Source organism: Coturnix japonica, chromosome 2 (assembly GCF_001577835.2).
Source record: "Coturnix japonica isolate 7356 chromosome 2, Coturnix japonica 2.1, whole genome shotgun sequence".
In the NCBI taxonomy this organism is placed as follows: Eukaryota; Metazoa; Chordata; class Aves; order Galliformes; family Phasianidae; genus Coturnix; species Coturnix japonica.
This window is the reverse complement of record NC_029517.1, coordinates 128,992,214-129,011,659: the sequence shown is the minus strand read 5'-3', so window position 1 is coordinate 129,011,659 and position 19,446 is coordinate 128,992,214. Positions and strand designations below refer to the sequence as shown.

At 41.5% G+C, this 19,446-nt stretch overlaps 1 protein-coding gene across 2 annotated transcripts in view; it reads right to left on the bottom strand.

The window, feature by feature from the left end:
• KHDRBS3 (KH RNA binding domain containing, signal transduction associated 3) overlaps positions 1–18,939 on the bottom strand; it is a 76,230-nt gene extending 57,291 nt beyond the window's left edge. For both annotated transcript variants that reach the window (XR_004306295.1, XM_032442911.1), the window contains exon 1: positions 18,477–18,939. Coding sequence is in view for 1 of the 2 variants with exons in the window: in XM_032442911.1 (XP_032298802.1) it covers positions 18,477–18,564 (88 nt within the window). In the remaining variant the exon portion in view is untranslated. The remainder of the gene's footprint in view (positions 1–18,476) is intronic.
• Positions 18,940–19,446: the final 507 nt, after the last annotated feature.

Genomic DNA, 19,446 nt, shown 5'->3' with positions numbered 1-19,446 from the left:
GGCAAAATATGCCAAAGATGTTTTGGAAGCTGCTAACAGCACAACAACATACCATTGCATGTTCTCAGCAAATCTAGTTCTGGACTCCCCAACACATAAGGGACATGGACATACTAGGTAAAACTGTTTTTCCTAGAGAACAAAAGTTGGGAGGGATGTCAGTGTTCATAAAATGAGGATGCAATGATGATGGAGCCAGGCTCTCCTCTGTTGTCTAACATGAGCACATAAGGCAGTGAGCACAAAATGGAACACTGGAACTTCCCCTTGATCTTCAAAAAGCTGTGTGGATAACAGCACTGGCACAGCTTGCCCAGAGTGGCAGCAGAATCTTTTCTGCTACTGGCCAGATAAAATACTTCTCTAGATGGATGTATGGCCTGACAGTACAGTCATTCCTTACACTTTCATGTTGGGAAATACATACATATATATATATGTATCAGTAAATATAATATATATATATATATATATATATATATATATATATATATATATGTATGTATCAGTAAATATTATATATATATATATATCTATGTCAGAAAAAAGATTAGAACTACACTTTGGCTCACTAGGTTACATTTTTATACAGATCTACATTAAAGAATACATATAGGCTTTGAGAAAAGCAAGCTTCCAAAGGAAGAAAAGTGTATTCTCAGTAGCAGCAGAATTCCAGAGTAGTTTAATGGAGAAAGAACAAGGACAACATTATCTGCCCTGTTTCAAACTTTCTACAACTCTTCCAGCACAGAGCATCATTAACTACTTCTGAAGCAGCCTTTGGGATTAAAGGACTACATTTATACCATATGTGAAGTTCTCCTGCATTCCATACTATTTTTCTTATTTGAAATTTTTTACTGTAACAAATCTACACTTGGATCTCAGGAGATTCAAATTCTAAGCTTACCAGTTCTGAGAATGCTGGCAAAGGCAAATTAGAGAACTAGAATAATCAAGAAAATGAAAATAGCCTCACCGACTTCAAAATAATGGACAAATATTTGCGGTATGGTTACAACTAGATCCATTCTGAATGGTTACGACAGACTTGAATGAAAAATATTATAAAATTATAAATGTTCAATGCTGCTGCTCTACTACTGTACCCATCCACATTCATTATTTCACAAATTCCACCCATATTCTTTAGTCATCATTTTAGTACTCTGAAAAAAGTGGGTTTTAACACAAATTTAGACTCAGCAGTAGTTCATAATTTGGAATTGGTATAAAATGAAAGATTTCATCTTGAACTACACATAAGAAACTGGAATTTATTTTAACAAATGTACATTATTACAATAGCAAAATTCAGAACAACTGGTTCATTTTGTTGTTGTTGTTGTTATTTTTTAATATGTCACTGCCTTTGCAAAAGCAACTGACAATGAATCTGATTTAAATGTAAAATGAGTGATTCATGCTAGAATGATGTCTGCAGTATTCAACATACTCAAGTTAATAACATCCATGTTGAAGGACTTAAACCAATCTTGATAATAAACTGCATTCACAAGCATTTTAAGTTCTCTTACCCAGTCCAAATACTGCTGTCTGCAGTGATCTGAAAATACATTTCAGTCACCAATATGACAAATTTGAACAGGCTTTTTATTTAAGCAATTCAAAATTAAATGAACACCTATTACCTTCACACCCAAAATGCATATAATAACATTTCTTCAGACTTACTAACGTTGAAACTGTTATTAGGGAAGTAGCAACTAAGATATTTGCAGATGTTCACTCAGCCTCAGCTCAGGAAAACAAGGTGTAAACATAGGCTTGAGCCCCAGATTCCCACACCACTTCACTAAAAAATTATTATTTATCTTACTGTAAGTAGAGCTTTGGAACTCATCTGTATAATAAAGTGCTAAAAGCTCCCAAATGATTCACCTAATGTTGACAATTTTCTTCAGAGAAGAAAGCCCATATATAGCTAGTTCAGGAATCCACTAACTACAAAAACATCAACTCCTTTGTTCCATGATTTCATAAAAGATTCCAAAAGCAACTGAAATGTATGTACTCTATGTGGATCACTTTGAAAGTAATGCCTCATATTTGTTTCCATGGAAACTACAACAAAGGGCACAGTAACACTAACTACACAGCAAATTCTCAGCTATAAAACTCAACACCGAAATGTACTCACTACCATTAGTTAGGTATTTTCACCTGCATACCACACTCAAGTGCACACTCAGTGCTGGGTCCTGCACTTTGGCCACAATAACCCCATGCAGCACTATAGGCTTGGGGCAGAGTGGCTGGATGAATGTGAAGAGGAAAGGGAGCTAGGGGTGTTGGTAGATGCTCACCTGAACATGAGCTGACAGTCTGCCCAGGTGGCCAAGAGAGCCAAGGGCATCCTGGCCTATATAAGAAATAGTGTGGCCAGCAGGAGCAGAGAGGTGATCATCCCTCTGTACCCAGGTATGGTGAAGCTGCACCTCAAGTATCATGTTCAGTTTTGGGCTCCTCACTACAATTAAGAAATCGAGGCCCTGGAATGTGTCCAGAGAAGGGCAACAAAACCTGTGAGAGGTCTGGAGCACAAGTCTTATGAGGAGCGGCTCAGGAAGCTGAGAGACTGTTTAGCCTGGAGAAGAGGAGGCTCAGGGGAGACCTCATCACACTCTACAACTTCCTGAAGGGAGGCTGTGATGAGGAGGAGCTTGGCCTCTTCTCTCAGGCAACAAACAGGACCAGAGGAAATGGCCAGAAGTTGTACCAAAAGATGTTTAGATTAGACATAAGGAAAAACTTTTTCTCTCAGAGAGTGGTCAGGTGCTGGAATGGCTGCCCAGGGAGGTGGAGCTGCCATCCCTGTCAGTGTTCAAGAGTGTTCTGGATGAAGTGCTATGAGATACGGTTTAGTGCCTTGTAGCAATGGTGATGGGAGGACAGATGGACTAGATAATCTTGTAGGTCCCTTCCAACCTTGAGATTCTATGATTTAAAAATCTGCACCAGTGGAGTGACTCACTGTTTCACAGCTGCTATGACATCATCACTGCTAAGAAAATATTGCTCAAGCAGTCCACTATTCAACGTGATAACATCCACTGCTTGATCTCCATAAATGTTTCGTAAGCATCAAAGAATATCAACAGTTACAATTTTCATTTCACATGGAGAAATTCAATGACACATCTTTACTTCGCATACACTTCTGAGTTAGGCAGCATTTTGTTAGACTACCCTCTGCTGCCAGCTGTCACACGGTAACAAACTGTAACCGAATATTGGTGGGGAGGTACAACATTTACTGCTATACCATCAACATTTGTCTCACGTTGTGGACCAACATGGTAATATAGGAGATATCACTTTCAGGTCAGCCTTCATACATTTCACAAGTGGTGTCAGGACTCAGCACTGGTCTATTTAACATCTTTACTAATAATCTTGATGAGGGGATTGAGCGCTCCCCCAGTAAGCTTGCAGACAACACCAAGTTGGGAGGGAGTGTTTATCAGCCAGAGGCGAGCGAGAAGGGCACCACAGAGGGATCTGGATAGACTGGATGGATGGGACAAGGCAAACTGTATGAGTCTCAATAGGCCCAAGTGTTGGATCCTGCATTTTGGTCACAACAACCCCAGGCTACAGGTTTGGGGAAGAGTGGCTGGAGAGCTTCCTGATGGAAAGGGACCTTGGTGTGCTGATGGACAGTCAGCTGAATATGAGCCAGCAGTGCACCCAGGTGGCCAAGAAGGACAATGGCATCCTGGCTTGTATCAGGAATGGTATGGTGAGCAGGACTAGGGAAGTCATCCTGCCCCTGTACTTGGCATTGGTGAGGCCTCACCTCAAGTACTGTGTTTGGTTTTGGGCACTTCAGTACAGAAAGGATGTTGAGGTGCCTTCATTTCCACATCCTCCTTCAAAAATGGCTCACATTGCTTCCTAAATGTTCAAAATAACATTGGACAGGGGATTGGACCTTCTGAAGTTTCTTAAGGCTTACTCTGTGGTCCTGTCCTTCACAAAATCATAAAGGATGGATAAGACCTCTAAGATTGACTAGTCCAGCCATTAACCTATGCATGTAACTGCTCTGGACCACATCATTCAATGCTACATTTACTCTTCTCTTGAACACCCACAGGGATGGTGACTCCACCCCCTCCCCAAGCAGCTTGTTCTAATGCCTCACCACTCTTTCCGATAGGAAATTCACAGACTCATAGAACAGCCCAGGTTGAAAAGTACCAGAATGGTCATCTAGTTTCAGCCCCCTTCCTATGTGCACGGTCACCAACCAGGTGACCAGGCTGATACTGTGGGAATCAAAAGAATGGGGCCAGGCTCTTTCCAGTAGAGAGCAGTGATAGAACAAGGGGCAACAGACAAAAATGGTAACACAGGAAACTCCATACAAACACAAGGAAGAGTTTAATAACTCTGAGGGTGACAGAGCACTGGAACAAGCTGTCCCGAGTTCATGGAGTCTCCTTCCCTATAGGTTTTCAAGAGCAGTACAGACACCTACTACTGGAGTGACATACTGCTGTGAACCTGCTTTAACAGGGCAGTTGGACCTGACAATCCCCAGAGGTCCCATCTAACCCCTAAGGTTGACTGGACAGTTGCAATCCAATAGCTGTGAATAGCGTCCAAGTGGAGATCAGTGAGAAGTGGCATTCTTGGGAGGTCTATATTGGAAACGCCACTGCTTAAAGTAGTTTTCAGAAGCACAGCAGTGGGATTGTGTGCTCCCTCAGGTCATTTCCCAGCAACACCAGTGTGGTATGGCTGAGGAACTGGAGAGAATAGATGCAATACCAGAGGGGCCTGGAAAGGCTTGAGTTGAGCTTGCAGAGACCTCATGAAGTTACATGTTGACACAGCATGCACATGCCAACAATGAGATAAGGGCTAACCAGCTTGGGATCATGAAGGTAGGTCCTGTCTGAATAGCCTCATCTCCTGAAGGGAACAGAGTCAGTTGGTGAGTGAGGGAAAGGCTACTGAAGTAGACCATGTAGACTTCACCAAAGCCTTAGCCACTGTCTTCCACAATATTCTGGAGAAGCTGGCAGCCTGTGACTTAAACAGGCACACTCTTCTCTGGGTAAAAAGCAAATTAGATGGCCTGAGTGTGACAGTAAATGAGCTAGTGACAGGTCAAGTGTGCTGATCCCCAGAGGTCAGTAGTGGGGCCCATCCTGTTTAATATTTTTTATTAACAAATTGAATTAGTGAATCGAGCACATCTTCAGCAAGTTTGCACATATCTGGGGGGAAAAGCATTGACCTGCCTGAGGTCAGGTAGGCCCTAGAGAGACACTGACAGGCTGGAAAGATTGACAAAAGCCAACTGAATGAGCTTCAACAAAAACCAAGCAAGTCCAGCACTTCGGCAATAACAAGACGGTCAGGTACAGGTTTGGTGCAGCATGGCTAAGAAGCTGTGTGAACAGAGAACATCAGGGGTACTGATCAAAGTTCAGTTGAACATGAGCTAGCAGCAGGCCCACCTGGCCAAGTCAGCTCAGGGCACTCTGACTTGTATCAGAAACAGTGTAGCCAGCAGGAGTAGAGAGGTTACAGTTACCTAGTACACAGATCTGATTAGACCACAAATTTTTCCACTGGTCACAGCCATGTCATGAACAAGGGCTCCATCTCTGGGTGGAGTCAGGTAAGGTGTTCCCCCAGGGCTGCTGGTTGATGTTGAAGAGCACCAGTCCCAACAATAAGTAACGGAATTGAGTGCACCCTCAGCAAATCTGCAAATGAAACCCAGCTAAGCAGTGCAGCCAATACATTGGACAGAAGGGAAGCCATCCAGAGGGACCTCAAATGGCCAGGGAAGGGGATCCATGTGAGCCTTATGAAGTTCACATGGGCCAAATGAAAAGTGTTGCACTTGAGCTGGGACAATCCCAGGTGTTTATACAGACTGGGAGAAGAATGAACCCCTTGAGAGCAGACCTGCAGAGAAGGACTTGGGAGTCCTGGTGGAACAGAAGCTGGACATGAAGCCAGCAGTGTGTGCTTGCAGCCTTGAAGGTCAAATGTGTTTTGGTCTGCATTAAAAAATGGGTGGCAAGTAGGGAGAGGGAGGTGATTGTCTCTCTCTACTCAGCTCTTGTCAGGCCCCATTTGGAGTACTGCATCCAGGCCTAAGGCTGCCAGTACAGGAAGGATGTGGAGCTCTTAGAGCAGGTGCAAAGGAGGGCCACTGAGATGATCAGAGGGCTGGAGCACCTCTCCTATGAGGAAAGGTTGAGGGAAATGGGATTGTTTAGCTTGGAGAACAGAATGGGGAAACCTCACTGTGGCCTTCCAGTACTTGAATGGAACACAGCTGTTTACAGTGGTGGATGGTGATAGAACAAGGGGGAATTGTTTTAAACTGAGACAGAGGAGGTTCAGGTTAGATAATAGGAGGAAGATTTTCCCACACAGAGAGTGGTAATGCACTGGAACAGGTTGCCCAAGGAGGTTATGGAAGCCCCATCCCTAGAGGCATTCAAGGCTAGGCTGGATGTGGCTCTGGGCAGCCTGGTCTGGTGGTTGGCAACCCTGCACATAGCACAGGGGTCGAAACCAAATGGTCATTGTGGTCCCTTTCAACCCAGGCCATTCTATGATTCCACGATTCTATGCTAAGCAACGCACTAAAATTTAGTGGAATAATTAACGTGTCAATTACACCAACATTCAAGGTAAGACAAAACCCAAGTTGAACTGGTAATATCAGCATATATCACAAGGAGTGAGTAATGCCAGAAAATGCCAAAGCTACTATTGACCACAACCACCTTCACTGCCTACATAAACCCTGATACTCAAGTTCCTCTTCTACCGCTTTTGTCCACAAAGGAGCAATATGAAAAGCACAAACACCAAGAACCAGATACATAATCACCTGGTGATTTAATTATGTTTAAATATCTTCAGAACTAGAACAGAAAACACAGATGCACTCATTTAAAAATAAATAAACATATTTTCTAGATGTAATTGGAGAAAGAAGTTGCAAAAAAAAAAAAAAACAACAAAAAAAACAAACAAGTGCTTCTATTCAGGAAATGAGGGGTCTGGCCTCTCAAAGGATGAAGGCTAGCTGAGAAGAAACTCAGTATGCTTTGTAATATAAACAAGGTAAATGGAACAGTTTAAGGGTACATGTGAAAATATCAAAGCAATCATAATATGCACTTATTTTCCCACACATTTATTTGTAAATCATGGATCTTGTATTGAAATACACACATTAATGTATCAATCACGCTAAGTTTCACACCTCACTTACCTTAATTCACTGACAGTATTTTAGAACAAGTGCAGGAACAGCTGATCTCATTAAAAAAACAGTAACTAAAATGCTTGAATGTGCTGCTTAATATAAAGTCAGGAAATAAAGGTTCTTAAATGAACTGAATAGGATCAGGCTGCCCGTTAACAACAACAAAAACTAGAAAGAACATTTAACCAAGGAAAGTTTAATTTTTCATCAAGGCACAAGCATAACTAATCACAAATATTTCCACCAGATTCCTGATATGAGGGTTTAGAGACTTAACAGTCAGTATTTCAGAGAAGAAAAAAAACAAATGTTAGTCTCCACTGGAGACAAATGTAAACAAAACTACATTCTCAGAATTATGTTTTATTATAGTATCCATTTCAGAAGCTAAACATCTAAACAGGTTATTATTCCCATTTACTATAGCTCAGAAATATGAACACTAAATTCTTATTAAGAGCAGAGATAGAAAAAGCTTTTTTTCCCCCCATTAATTTCATATAGCTTCCATTTTAGTCCTTGTATAATAACTCTATTGGCAGTACCCCTTGACAAGAAGCAAGGGATTAACTATGAAGCTGGCCAGAAGCATCTATTCTCTTTAATCTATTTTTCTGAAGGGGCCATCTGCTCTTATTTCTTCATTTCATGTTCTAGCCTGAAATTGCATTCACTATTCTGTTAGGATTTCAATTAGTTGCATGTAAAAGTTTCTACCATGTTAGGATGGCTGTCTTGAGAATGAAATGCTCTAAGGTAAAAAAAAAAAAAAAAAAAGAGGGGGGGGGGGGGAAGGGGCTATTAGGAAAAGCTGATTGACTGTAATTTATACAGCTCAAATAGCTAATTAGTCATCACTGGAGTGAAGGGAAAATAACCCTCTCTAGCATTTGCCTTATTACAACACAGCCTGACATCCAATACAGACAAGTGTGTACAGCCAAGTTATAAGGTGCTGAACTTGAACAGAGAAAGGATCACAGTTTAGCTCTCACAGCTCTTTCCAGATGATTGCTCAAGGATCAGTAACAGCACCAAAAACTTCCAAATGATGTGCCAAAACTGCTTCAGAAAAATGCTGGCAAGCTATTGCTGCATGATTAGCACCATTTGCATGGACTTATGAATATCTACTTCCAAAGAACTTACCATAAACTACAGGTGTGAGCTCTATCTAGATATCACTAATAGCCTTCTAGCCAAGTCAGCCAGCCAGTGGAAGCTCTGGTCACTGCCTTGAGCACACAAGCAAAAGAAAACAACACCCTGTGGATCTACTAATTCCTTAAGTACAGCAAGCTTGTTAATAATGCTGAGCATATCCAATGAAGTCTGGAGAAACTGATTTACTTGTTGAAAGCAGATCATATCAATTTCTATCAGATGCATTATTTTAGTAATAATTTGTTTAGAATTCTTCACAGAACTCATTTCAACCAGCTACTTGCCACTTACGTGATAATGAAATACTCATCAGCGTTTTTAATTAACCTTATATGAACTATTACTTGGCGTTCCAAACAAGGTTCGTTATTTCAGATGTGTAAATTTTTAAGCTACCTATGAACATACGACTTACAAATAACAATGATAGTTGCCCTGCACTCTCCATTTAATCAGTGATAATTATGCGATATTCTAAGAGCTTACCGTTGAAAGGTTTGGTGAAGTGTTACTCTTCAATATCAATTTAACACTTAACAATTGGCCTGAGCCTTACTAGTTAAAGCATACATCAAGACAACAGCACAGGTCAAAGCTATTTCAGTTCCAATCCACAATTTAATTACATTTGGAAACCCTGAATCCCAAGTAAAGTTGCTTTACTCTAACTACAACAAGCAGTCTATGTGTAAGCCTACGCTAATGATAGAACAGTGAGTAGCAAAGAGAGAAAAAAAAACAACACATCTATGGGACAGAGAAGCAGTGTGATGCAAGCACCACCTTTCAGAAGCAGACCAATTAAAAATTGGAGCCTTCATACCCTCAGCAACAACTCTTCACATTTACATAGTTAAATTGAGTCATTTTCACAAAGTGATATTCTAATCACTGACGTCTCAGTTAACCATACACTGGCTTTCTTTAGGAGGGACCCACACTTCCAGGAGCAGACAATATAATTGGCTACAGAAGTCACTGTGACAGATGAACACCGATGGCATACAGCACTCAGGTTCATCTCCCTGCTTTCTTTCAATAGGACCAACATCACTTTCCCAGTTCTGTTCCCTCACAGCCGCAGCAGACACTCGTTAGGCTAAGTGCCGGCTCCCCCTGCTGACACACTGTCAGTACGAAAGTCACAGCACAGCTGTCATGCTGAAGATATGGGCTGCATTTCAAGAAATCATAGCATCATACAATAGCTCCGGTTGGAAAAGATCATCAAGTCCAATCACAACCTGACTGTAATACCCTAACTCTAACAACCCTCCACTAAATCAAGTCCCTGAACACCACATCCAAACCTGAAATTAACATCTGCATGGTGGCTCTAATATTTGGTGATAGACTGCTAACAATAATGTTCCTTAGTAGAGGTATAGCAACCAAAAATAGTTTTGAAAACAGGTAACTTTAAGATACACTTCAGTTACCCTGTAGCAAATGTGTGGAACACGTATTTCCATACTTCTCAGACTAACATTTCCTAATAACCTGAGAACCCCAAATTCAAAGAAAAAAGTTAAGACTGGAAGAAGTCTTAGAAATACATTCATTTCCTCACACATTTTACTGTATTCACGGAATTCCTGAAATGTGCTTCACATGGAATTAATGCATTTCTGAAGTCTTCAAGACAGGCTCAAGTAAAAACACATTTCAAAAACACAAACATTAAGTTTTAAGATATTAATCCTCTGTTGCACACTTTTATATAGTAGGCCTTCCCAACCCCCCACCCCAATCACAGTGTAATAAAAAAAAAAAAAATAGCTTGTAAGCAAAAAGAATCTTTAAAAGAACTTGGTTTTGGTCAAGATGAATAGGATCACAGCAATCCTTTCCAGATTTCAGGTTAAGGACTGCATTTCACCTTACAGTCTCTGTCTAGGATATCATTAGGATAGCACTACAAGATACTGACTAGAGCAAGAGGTATCACTGCAATTGCAACCTATCTGCTGCAGATCCTCCACTGAAAGTGAAGCAGATTAGCTTCTCCAACAACCGGGATCTAAAAAGAGGAACTGAGTCAAATGGTTCATAAGAAACCTGTTCATTCAGAAAATTCTCCAACCCCTACAGAAGTGTTTGGGAAATCCTTGTAAGGCACACAGGGAACTCAGCTTCGATAGTTCTCCCTTGAAACCAAGGCAAATTGCTCTTAAAACCAAAGCAGGCTGGAAGTAGGAATGAAACTGTCAGATAATTAATACAGTGAAAAACCATTCTAGCTTTCTGAACTTCTTTAATCTGTAATAGAGTAAGATTGGAAGGGACCTTAAAGATCATCTACTTCCAACTCCCCTGCCAAGTGGACAGGGTTGACAATAATAATGTTTACTTATGTTTCATATGAAGTGATTTCAAAATGTTTGTGACAGTTCACTTAAGCAAGATGGCCCAGACTTTCCCCTACATACATATCTATGGAGATTTATGGTATAGAGAAGAAAGCAGCTTTGAGTTGCTTTATACATGTAGAAACTGGTTTCATCTGTAATGACAAAAATCGGGGGAAAAAAACAAAACATGCTTGCAGCAGCTTTAGGTCAGAAGGGTTGAGGGTGCAGAGGGGTGACAAGTCCTATCATACTAAGCGGAAAGTAATCAAAAAGCCATTAACAACAACTCCTTTGGTTTCTGTATTGTTAAGTAATACTACTACTATCCCAAAGCAAGAGAAAAATACAGCTGAAAACATTAAACATCTGCTTTCAAGAGTACAGTTATTGTTCCTGGATAATCAGGCACACTTCACTACAAATGTATTTAGACTGAGCAGTTAATGAATGCAGCTGAATGTTCAGTGTCAGAGCGACAACAGAAATTTTGATTTCATTCTAGATCTGTTCAGTACATGGAATCTTCCCCTACTGATTATGCCTCTTGTACAGCTCAAAATGGATTGACAAAACTAAGAAAATCAGTAAACCCTCAAAGGATTTGAACTTCAAGTTTTTCCACTAACACTACGCTATACCAGGATCAGTACAGCAGAACTTCCAGTATGAAGGAAGTTTGTTAAGAGCAAGAGCAATAGGTTTACTGAAATGATTCCTAGTTCTTACATGTGCATCTTGATATGGACAGTTATCAGTACTAACCCTAAAAATCTAATCAAGATTGAATGCCCAGAAATCCATGTGTTCTGAAACAAAGTTCTCAAGGAACCATTTATTTTAGTTTCTTATTTAACAATTAGGCACTCAAAATATTGTGCTTCAGTTTTCGCTTCATTTTTTGCTACGCATTTCATAACTCTGAAGAGCCTCTTTGCACCTTTACCTCTGCAGAGGCAACTACACACAAACCACAAGTTAATTATTTTCACAAACAGATCAACATAAAATTATATCCCTTTTATCAAGGTTGTAATATTTTTCCTTTGTTTTTTCCATGATCTTGAGGGTGAATTCTAGGGACAGAATTGTCTTTAATGTCATTAGACAATGAAATTCTAGTCCATATGACCTTCTCATCTCAAAGACACGATTCTATTAATCTTGGTGTAAGTTACGTACTTGGCACTTCTGCTCAGCTAGAAGAACTTAGTTCTGAGAATGACCTACAATCACTGCTATTCACACCCATTTCACAGAATACTCTAAATCAGAAACCTTGGAGTAGGAAGGGACCTTTAAAGGTCTTTTAATCCAACTCCCCTGCAATGAACTTGCGTATCCACAGTCAGATCAGGTTGTTCAGAGTCTGGTCCCACCCAACCTTGAACATCTCCAGGGATGGGGCACTCACCACATTTATGGACAACTCATTCCTGTGCCTCACCACCCTCACTGTAAAAGACTTTTCCCTTAAGTCCAACCTAAATCTCCCTTCTTAAAGTTTGAAACAGTCTCCCCTTGTCATAAAACAGACACTGCTAAAGAATCTATTTCCTCCTTCCCTGTAGCTCTCCTTTAAATATTAAAAGCTGTAGAGAACAATGAGGTTTCTCCTGTTTCCCTCAGCCACTCCTCAAGTCTTGCTTTACAGTCCCTTTCATCAGCTTTATTGCTCATACCTGCAACTCAAGATGTCCACATCCTACTTGTAGTGAGGGGCTCAGAACTCAGCACAGTATTACAAGTGCCTTCTTATTAGCACCATATACAATGAGACAAACCCTTCCCTAGTGCTGCTGACCATGCTGTTTCTGATGGAGGCCAGGACACATTTTACCTCCTTGACCACCTGGGTACACTGCTGGCTCATGTTCAGCCAGCTGTTGCCTCTAGTTTTCTGTTGGGCAAATTTCCAGCCACTCTCCACTAAGCCTATATTACTGCACGGGGATCGTTCTGACCCAAGTGAAAAATCAGACCTTTAGTCTTGTTGAACATCACACAGTTGGACTCTGTCCAGTGATCCAACTTATCCAAATTCCTCCACAAACCCTTTCCACCCTCAAGCAAATACAACCCAACTCAAGAAGATCAGTTCCCTACTATATCAATATAAACCATTTGCCCAGTGCATCTATCCTTAATTTTCTATCACTATTAATAACAAACATTAAATTCAGCTATGAACAGTCAGCCTATTTACTGTAAGCTATTAGTTCCATCAGTTACCAGCTAATCCATTTCAGCATGCTTTTTACTGAAGTCGCTTAGTGTCAATTAGAAGTCACATAGTACCACACTTTACAGACTGTTCAACTCTGAACTTTGATACCTAACCCTCCCAAGAAAGGAAGGACATGACTTTAGTTCTTAATTATACCTCAATTTGAAATTATATAGAGGGAACTACACAGCCACAAATATCACATGCATAGATTACAGGTACATGCAAGTAGAGCAGAAAAGGCCATGGGCCAGAGAAGCAGCCATTCAGTGTTGTGACATCTCTGATTTCTTCAGTAAATAAGTGCTCAGAAGGTTACCATTTTAATTTGCATGGATGGTGTCGAAAAGGATTGAAAGTGACAAACCATGTCAGCTTAAATTTGAAACCTTTAAATTTGATATCTCTCATTGACTGCCAAAGTAAGTGTGCAAGTGAATTAGAAGTCAGCTTTGGTCTCAATGTGATCATGGGTGAGCAGCTGCAGGCTAGAGTCACGCTTCAGAGCAGATGAGCCCAGGGTGAAGTATGTATGATTATCTTTAGCTGCATTTCCCAGCTTCACTGTTAACATGACTGGAATACCTGATAAATCAATTCCCCTGCCTTTTAGGAGACTAAGACTCAAATCTAATTGTTAACAAGCTACAACTTTCCCAGGGTAGTTTCACTGCAGAAAAAGCAATGAGCCAACCACAACAAATGTCTGCTTCTGAAGTATAGAATAGGGAAGGTACAGACTGGATGAAATGAGAAAGACAGACACTGATGGCTTCAAGTCCTTACTACTTTTTAAGCTGTCTTAAAAGAACCAGAACCTAAGCCATCCTCAGATGGTCTTATGGGGGTGCCATCAAGCACATTCATATTTCTGACACAAATTTCTCTTGCATTAAGCCTGCCAAGTAACCCCTGTAAGCCTTTACACACTACTATACTGAAATTTGATCATTAGAAGATAATAGAGTTTCTGCTTTCTAGTTAACTGCCAGGAATGACAACTTCAGTGGACGTGGTCTTAAAAAAAAAATTCAGTCTGAAGTGTGTATTACAAAATTAACTCATATTCAGGATAACATGGAACATATGGAATCCCATCAGCTTTATTCATTTGCTTTACAAAACGCTTATAGACTTCCAAGAGCATTTTGCCAGCCTCCGAAAGCTGAATACTCAAAAGGAGAGTTACTCCTTTGCTTATGGAGGTTGCAATGAGGAAAAAACGCAATGTAAAGCTGTACAGCAAGGGAGGATGTGCAACATCACAAGGGACTAGGAGCTGAAGTTACCATGCATGTCTGCCCCATGCCATGCTTGTCCACAAAGCAGGAAGATGATTCACCAGATTTATATCACAAAAGTGCATATCAGTTCACTAAAAGGTGTGCTTGATGACACAGAATTTTACATTTTCACACAAATCTTTTTAAAAATAAAGGAAATACTTAGTAAGCACCCAGAAACTCACATCCCTGGGTAGATTTATTCAAAATCATTAACAAGTATGTTAGTGCAACAAATTAAGTTCCTGCTTTAACAATTTTTACACTGCAGGCACAGAACAGCTATAAACATAAGGCAGGTTAATATTCTCTACAACGCAGGAAGCCAGTTTGCTTCCCACACAATCTATCTCCTCCTTGGTTTTTAGGAAGGTACTGGTTTAAAAAGACAGTGATTTGATCACTAACTCACGAAGCTTTGGACACAAGTCAGCAAACCTGTGCTGATCACAGACAGTCACGTGGCTCAGCACAGTGATCCAGCATACAGCTAGCACACACAGCCATCTACTGATCAGAAGGCTTGTCATTCCTGTATATCTTGCTCTTGACAGGAGTTTAAAGGTAGCCTTGCCAACTGAAGCAATGCCTTAAGTCTCAATATAGCTAAAATAAGATCTTAAGGAAGAATTCCTTAAGACCAGCCTACGTAGAAGTAAAAGCTGTCTCTCAGACGAGGCACTGGGACTCATTACCTCTTAATGTAATGATTTCAGCTGCCCTAACTTTAATTACTGGGTTCCCTCCACCTACACATTTAACATTATATAAAACAAGCACCAGACATCAGTTTTAATGTCTTCTCATTACAAAACACAACCCATATCAACATGTTTCCACAGTGAGCTTCTGGTAGCACACAGTCTGACATACCCTACCCTACATTCACAGAATACTTGCCAGATCAGCACAGATCTAGAGGACGAAAAATAAAGCAACTCTTTCCTTCTCTTTTACATCCTTACAGTGCCATTTGTGAAGTTATTCAAGTACAGCGTTTATTGTAATATCTACAAACACTTGCATGCAATGGGAATAGCTATCAAAAATACTGTGAAACACAGCTACAATATGATAAAGAACTAGTTTTACTTCAGAAGTATCGCTTTTACACTCACAACATATTTTACAGTTTTTGCATATAAAATGGAGTAGTTGATAGCAGTAACTTGGAAAAATACAAAGACACATAATACCTATAACAGATTTTTGCTCTGTCACATAACTGTATCTTTCCCAAGGCTCTTTACTTACAGAGCCTGTAAGAGTAAACAGATAATATTCCAGTCCCCCCTGTATGGTATCAGCTGCAAATTAATCCTATTAGGATGGACACAATTATGAGAAACATTCCTGCTTCCAACCTACAGCATGCTTAAAGGTTAACAAAAAAGCATATTTAAAGCATAAAGTAAATCTTATTCAAAGCAGAAAAAAAAAAAGTCTCCTTCAAAAGATTCCTACTACACTAAAATATAGGCAGCAGTTGAATATCAGTATTCTTTAAAAACATATATTAATAGAATTTGCATCCCCAAAAAAGACAGTCACCAAATTCCTGAGCAGCGTTCATTACCAATGAAAAAACACCTCAGTATTACAACAGTACTGCAATATACTACAAAGGATAAATGAAATGTGCTGTCTCCAAACTTAATACTTCCAAAATGCTTAAGGTTTTTATTAGGGCAAGAGGAGACAGACACCTCAATCCCTAGAGACCAACAGCACTGCCTATAGAAGTATTCCGGCAGCATCCTAGTCATCTCTGTATTGTGTTTCAAGTGACTCCTCTGAAACAACAAAGCATGTCGAGCTCTTTCTGTATCATTTGCAATTACGTAATTTGTATGTATCCAAATTATAGTTTGTAATTATGAGCGTAACATGCAAATGTGTCCACTTCTGTGCGAAAGCTGTAATTAACAGATTTTTGGAAGTCTATATACAGGCCACTTTTCCCTAGCCTAGAAGCTGAGTTTCAGCATGGGTAGTTATTTCAGCTACTCTGCTCTTCTGTTGGTGTTGAAGCAACTGAAGTGCGGGTGGAGAATCTCAGGAAGATCTGCAAGTTCAACCATAGAATTCCCAAGCATCAATCCTGAGTTTATTCAGTTAAAGTAAATGCAAATCCTATATGTAACACTCTTAAGACATTAAAACACCATTACGTAATTAAGCTAGTTATTTTAAGCACCTAAAGCCACTGCTAAGACGCTCTCACACACCTAGGCTAAGCTGAACTCTGAAACATGCTTCATTCTAAACCGAGAAACTAAGCAACTTCAGCTTTAAAAAAAAACACTACAAGCCACTTAATCTGCCTTGCTGTTTTATCACAGAAAGAACTCACTGGAGTTGGCATATGAAGAACAAGCAAAAATAACACACTTTGCCACTAATGACTGTACTCACTTAACTGTGAATATCAACTGAAATAAATGAACCAGCCACTGATAAAGTTCTGTTAAACATCTTTTCTCAAAACAGTGAGTTTCTCAGTTCTATTAGACATTCAACTCACCTCACTTGGTTCTTCAACTGTACAACTGCCTAAAAGGGTTTTAGATAGCAGCTAATGAAATACATTTTAAACTACAGTTAACTGGCTGATAGTTGTCTTGCTTCGGTTTTTTACCTAACATGTGAACACTTTAATCACATTTAAGGCAAGACTTCCAATATAGGCAAAAATTTCAGGGAGACTAAAATAAAGAGGTTAGAACCACAACCATCCACTTTCCTATCTATGAATACATTAATTGTTCTTGGAGCCACAGGTATGCAGATAGGTACAAGTATTATACAATAAAAGCAGGTAGACATTTCTGCCTCCTAATTGCCCATCTGAATGAGAACTCCAAAATCTATCAGCTTACAAAAGTGATTATTCTGCAGTAATAACTGGAGAATTGTATGTACTTCTATAAAGAATACTGGAAATAATTTACATACGTCTACAACTTGTACAAATTGTGTAAAGGTTCTGCCAGTATTAACTTAAAGTAACTTCACTAACTTGCAGCCTTAAATTCTGAGCCATCGAGTCAGCTTTTAGCATTTCTTTAATAGGGAACACGGAAATAGAGAGCTGTGTTAACAAAGAGCTTTCTCTCGCTATCAGTGGCACTTAGACAAAATCAAAATGGGAGTAAATAGGCAGAATGTCAACAGCCCAAGGGCAGGCAGCTGCAAGTCACCCAGTATACACATTCCACAGCTGAAACTAACAGTAACACCAGAACATTTTGGACAGCAGTTGAGTCTCCTTCCAATTTAAAGGCTGGCATTTGCAGTCCATTACACATCAAGCAGTATGTCAGTGCACTGGAAGAAGTCACACTGATGTAGCCCTATCCCTGTAGCATGCAGTACATCATACAGCTACGCTATCACTTCAACTGAAGCAATAAACATTTAGCTGCCACTGAGTTACACTGGAAGACCGGTCCCTAACTTGCTTCAATCCAGCATGCTAAACGTTCAGAGTGTCTAAATACAGAGCAGGACTTGTAAATACAGAGATGTGTAACGGGCAGGTGATTTACACCGAGCCACACAGCCCAGGTCACATGGCACTGCTTTTCTACTCAGCATTACTGAAACAAAGAGCCAGTACGACAGGACGTGTCAGAGGCACAGGGATCACTGGGACTATCTGGAGCTGAGTATTTGAAAAGAAGCATGTTCACTGTTTTGGGTAAAGGCAACCAAATGCGTTGTTTGCTCTTTAATACTGGAGTTACAGTGGCAGCAGATCCGAAACAAAGATGCAGGCTCTGTCCAACTGGGACACGTCTACAACCACTAAGCTAATTACGCTGGAGGGTGAAAGAGGGAAACACCCACGGGCTTAACTGCCCCAAAACTTCAACCCATCCTACACAGCAGCTCAACTCGGAACACTATAATTTAAAGCACCTCAGACCCGAGCAGGGCTAGAGGAAACCGCCCTCAGTCACCCGCGGGCAGGACGGGGGGGGGAGTTCAGGAGCCGGGCAGCACCTCAGCAACAGCCATAGGATATAGAACAAATCGCCGCCGTGACGGTGGGCGGTCTCCGCGCCCCTCCGCGTCGGGCGTCTCCGCGGAAACTTCCAGCAGCGCGGAAGGATGGAAGGATAGAAGGATGGAAGGATGGAAGGAAGGGGCCGCCGCCGCTCGCCCGCCGCGCCCCTCACCTTGGTTGACCAGCCGCAGGGTGTGCGTGAAGGACGGGTCCAACGAGTCCTTCTCCGCCATCAGCTCGGGCAGATACCTCTCGTCCATAACGGCGGTAGAGGTCCGGGGCGGTAACGGAGCGCCCGCGGGGAAGGAGATGGCGCGGGGTTGGGTCGGTAAATCCTTGGAGGCAGCGCTTCCCCCCGGCCGCCTCCCGCCTGGGGCTGCGGGGACGCATCCAGAGGGAAGCGCCGCGAGTCTCCGGCCGAGAGGGGAAGGGAAAGGAAGGGGGGCGGCCCCCCGGGTGCGGGACGCGAAGAAATCCCTCAGTGGAAGCGCACGGGGCGGAGGAGAACGGATAAAAAGGGGCTCCGAGAGCCGCCGAGCCCAGCCGGGACGCGCCCCTTCCGTGTACACACGGGCGCCGAAGAAAAGCGTGTTAAAAACAAAAGAGACAGCAGACACACAACAAACACCCTCCACGGCACCGCACCAACTGAGCGAACAAATTCCCCTGCCCCGGGTTTAAATACCTCCGCACAGGCCCCGCCCCCACACCGCCCTAAGCCCCTCCCCGAACACACAGCCCCTCCCTATGGGCGGTGCTCTGCCCTCCCTATGGGCGGTGCTGCTTCAGCCCCCGCCGAGTCGCCCCGCCTGCTCCTGTGCCGACTCCCATTGGGTACATCGGGTACATACGAAAGGGGAGGATTTTGGTTGTTAAATGAGAACCAAAAGCACGATTTTAACTTATTTTCTCCCCCCAAATAGTGGTCGTTCTGTTCACGCAGTGACAAAGCCCACGGGAAGCAAGGACGTGTGTCCTCCTCTGTAACACGGCACAAAGGGGACCAAATCACTGTAGCTGAAATCACCACGCTGAATTTTGGCTTTCACCCAATGAAAGGCCACCGAAAGTGTAATAGTAATAGTAATAGTAATAGTAATAGTAATAGTAATAGTAATAGTAATAGTAATAGTAATAGTAAT